This window comes from Chaetomium globosum, genomic scaffold (assembly GCF_000143365.1).
Source record: "Chaetomium globosum CBS 148.51 scaffold_1 genomic scaffold, whole genome shotgun sequence".
Classification (NCBI taxonomy): Eukaryota; Fungi; Ascomycota; class Sordariomycetes; order Sordariales; family Chaetomiaceae; genus Chaetomium; species Chaetomium globosum.
Genome location: NT_165976.1, coordinates 3,648,894 through 3,652,228, shown reverse-complemented (window position 1 = coordinate 3,652,228; position 3,335 = coordinate 3,648,894). Strand labels below are relative to the sequence as shown.

The window sequence follows — 3,335 nt, the reverse complement described above, 5'->3', positions numbered from 1 at the left end:
TCATCACCACCAACACCTCCTTAACCCCCCTCAACAACCCCCCCAACCCCCCCTTCACCTCCACCATCCCCCCATTCCACCACCGCCCTCCCCCCCAACAAATAAACCCCCTCCACCGCGCCCCCCAACCCCCCGCCCACCAGCCCCACCAACGCGCTCTCCACCTCGGGCGGGACCGCCGCGCCGGGGAACAGGAACGCGCAGCCCTCGGCCTCGTCCAGCAGCGGCGCGACGTCGAGGCCGACGTGGCGCACGCCGCGCAGCGGGGCCAGCAGGGCGGGGTGGGCGTGTCGGGCGTCGGCGAGGGCGAAGAGCAGGGTGGAGGTGAGGGAGTGGAGGAGGAGCATGTCGTGGGTGAGGTTGAGGCGGAGGAGGCCGGCGGGTTTGGGGGGGCTGTTGGGGTTGGTTTGGGTTGCGGGGAGGGAGAGGGGGAGGGTGTCGGGGAGGGTGGTGCTTGTGATGGTACTGGTGGTGGTGGTGGTGGTGGTCTTGAGGGAGAGGAGTTCGTAGCGGGCTTCGGAGCAGCTGGCTAGGAGGGCGCGGGTGGTGCGGGTGGAGGCGGCGAGGTCCGGGGTGGGGAGGATGTGGAGGGTTGGGTTGTTGTTTGGTTCAAGGGAGCTCGGTTCTGCGTCGGTGATGGCGAGGTGGACGCGGTGGACTCGGCCGTGGGAGCATGCCGAGAGCATGGCTTCCCGCCATATTTGCAGACGGAGCTCCGCCGGGAGGTAGGAGAAGAGATGAAAGCTACCGCCGTGGCTTTGTTGTGTTTCTGCTGGCGTGGACTTGGCGTTGCGGGCATGTGAAGGCCATTCGCTCGGTGTCTTGGGCAGGTCCCGGTAGGGGTATGGAGAGTATGGACGTCCGCTGGGTGAGAAAGCGGATTGTGACGTCAGCACCCCGAGGGGCTGGCGGTGCCACGGCACATCGATAATGGTCAACTTTTCCTGCATGTTTACGGTTTGTTTGCATGTGGTCCAGGAGGGGCAGGTGGTTGGTCCGGTGCAACGCAATGGGGCTATTCTGCCTTTTGGCCTTTTACGCCGTATAAGAGGAGCCTGTCCGGGTCGGGATGGACACCGGCCCTGAAACGGTTAGCCAACTGCCTCGCGAGCCACTTCCTGGCGACCGATAGTTGGGGTGGTGGGGGCCAGGCCTGGGTCAGACTCGAACTAGGGTCACTACCGTGCGGCTGTGGCCGAGGACGCGGGGACGGACCTGGAAGCGGAGTGTTTGCGCCGCCCCTGCACCGGTGGTAAATTACAAGTTTGCCGAGTTTCACTCACTGGGCGGCAGCCAAGTGAACTCTGCAGGACACTACCCGACTGGGCGTTGCTTATTTTGCGTGTCCGGTTTCCTTTCTTCCTGCTTAGTACGGAGCAGGGAGCATGTCTCTCTCGTGATCCCCTTTTCTCGTTTCCCTCCGAGGATCAGAACCCCAACACGTTCAGGATCGATCCGCCACATGTCAGACTGTGGCTGCCGAGTGTACGGTGCGTGAGGGTTGAATGGACTTAAGCCTTAGACCCGACGGAGCGGGCGAACCAAAGCAGCGGGAATGGGCGTTGGGCGGGCTCGGTAATCTGCTGTTTCGTCGATCGAGGAGAGCGGTCGAATAATAATCTGCAGGAAGACCCGTCAGACTGTCGCTCCCACGAGGCCACGAGGCAGGGCCAACCGACCCGACGCCGCTCGGAAGCGCTGTGTCCAAACGGGCCAAGCGCAACCGCCACCTCCAAACCCGGGTGTGTGGCCCGATTATGTGACCGACACATGGGCGGGCAGTTGGCAGTTGACGTCGAAGCGGCGAAGCGAGGGGTCCAGGCGTCGCACGCAAGGGAGAGAGAAAAATGCAATGATGCGAGGGTCGGTGCAATCTCCGCCGAAAATCGCAGCACAATGAATACTGTGTACACCGAGCTCATTAGCTCGTCAATTACCCAATCCATCGTCCCAAGCTCCAAAGCCCCAAGTTCCGAAAAGCTTCATTCAAGCCCTGGCCGACAAAAAAAAAAAAAAAAAAGCCGAAAACCTTCGGGGTCCCGATGCGTTGCATGTGAAGTGGAACCTCAATGGGGTCCTGAATGGAGCTACAAATAAGCTCCCAGGCACATTCGTTCCAGGGCATGCATGCCAAAGTGGAAATGGGAAATGGGAAAGGGGAAAGTGGACTTGGGCGCCAACTCAGGGCAGTGCCGCGGTGTTCCTGGCAGCTTGTGGGTCTCACGGGAGCTTGAGTGCTTAACGAGCTTGAACTGGGCCCGGATTGTGGGCCCCGGCAATTTGACCTTTCCGGAATCGAATTCCCGGATTCCAAAATCCAGGCAGCCCGACACGCGTGTCGATCAGCGGAAACGCGGGGGTTGCACTCGCGTCATCACCATGGGAATTACCAACCAGTCCTTGGTAATCAGACGCGCAACGTCAACGACATCGACAGTCAACCTGGACAATGAGGTAGGGAGACAAAGGGAATATTGTAGGTTATGAAATAGGAACTGTCGGCCCGAGGATAACAACGAGAAGTTGAGAACAGCACCACCAACACTCGCATCATCCGCAGGACCACATTTTACCAAGTCGGCACTTGCAAAACTCCAAAAGCAGCCGCCATCATGAAGGTTATCGTCACAGGATGCAACGGTCTCGTCGGCAGTGCCCTAGTCCGGCAATGCATTGCAAATGACAACATCTCCCATGTCTTTGCCTTGACCAGGAAACCGCTGGACGAGGCCGTTGCCAAGAGCACCAAGGTCACCGTCATTCTCCACGACGACTTCTCCACCTACCCGCCCGCGCTGCTGAGCCAGCTTGCAGGGGCCGAGGCGTGTCTTTGGTGGGTCCCCCCTCCCGCTTGCCGCTCGAAACGGGCCATCGACACCAAAAGCCGGCTCGGGAGTGCTCGGGAGTGAAGGCTAGTTAGCTAATCGATCTGACGATCATCGCGGCAGGGCCATCGGCGGCAGAGCAACCCAGTTCCCGGACATCGAGACGTACAGAAGAGTCTCGATCGACTACACCCTAGCCGGCGCGAGGGCTTTCCAGGAGGCGCTCGTGCCCCAGCTGCCGGAGGGCAAGCAGTTCCGCTTCCTCTTCTGCAGCGGCAAGTTCGCCGAGTGGGATCAGGACAAGCCGCTGCATTTCATGGCCGACACCCGGCATGTAAAGGTATGGATGGTGCTGTGTGATGTGCCGTCGAACGCTTTGCAGCGTTCCATCCCCCCTCCCCCCTCCCCACCTCCCTTCATGCAACCACGGCTAACTCCGTCACAGGCCAAGTGGAAAAAGAACTTCTGCGAGCTCGCCGACGCTGACACCACCAAGCGCTTTGCCGTATA

General features: G+C 60.4%; 2 protein-coding genes across 2 annotated transcripts in view; one reads left to right on the top strand and one right to left on the bottom strand.

Moving 5' to 3' along the window:
- CHGG_01181 (uncharacterized protein) overlaps window positions 1–950 on the bottom strand; it is a gene marked incomplete at both ends in the record, with an annotated part of 1,495 nt that extends 545 nt beyond the window's left edge. Inside the window, one exon of the mRNA XM_001220401.1 lies at window positions 141–950. Coding sequence (XP_001220402.1) covers window positions 141–950 — 810 coding nt within the window. The remainder of the gene's footprint in view (window positions 1–140) is intronic.
- A 1,662-nt stretch (window positions 951–2,612) lies between these two features.
- Window positions 2,613–3,335, top strand: part of CHGG_01180 (uncharacterized protein) — a gene marked incomplete at both ends in the record, with an annotated part of 1,171 nt that continues 448 nt past the window's right edge. Inside the window, 2 exons of the mRNA XM_001220400.1 lie at window positions 2,613–2,833; window positions 2,949–3,165. Coding sequence (XP_001220401.1) covers window positions 2,613–2,833; window positions 2,949–3,165 — 438 coding nt within the window. The remainder of the gene's footprint in view (window positions 2,834–2,948; window positions 3,166–3,335) is intronic.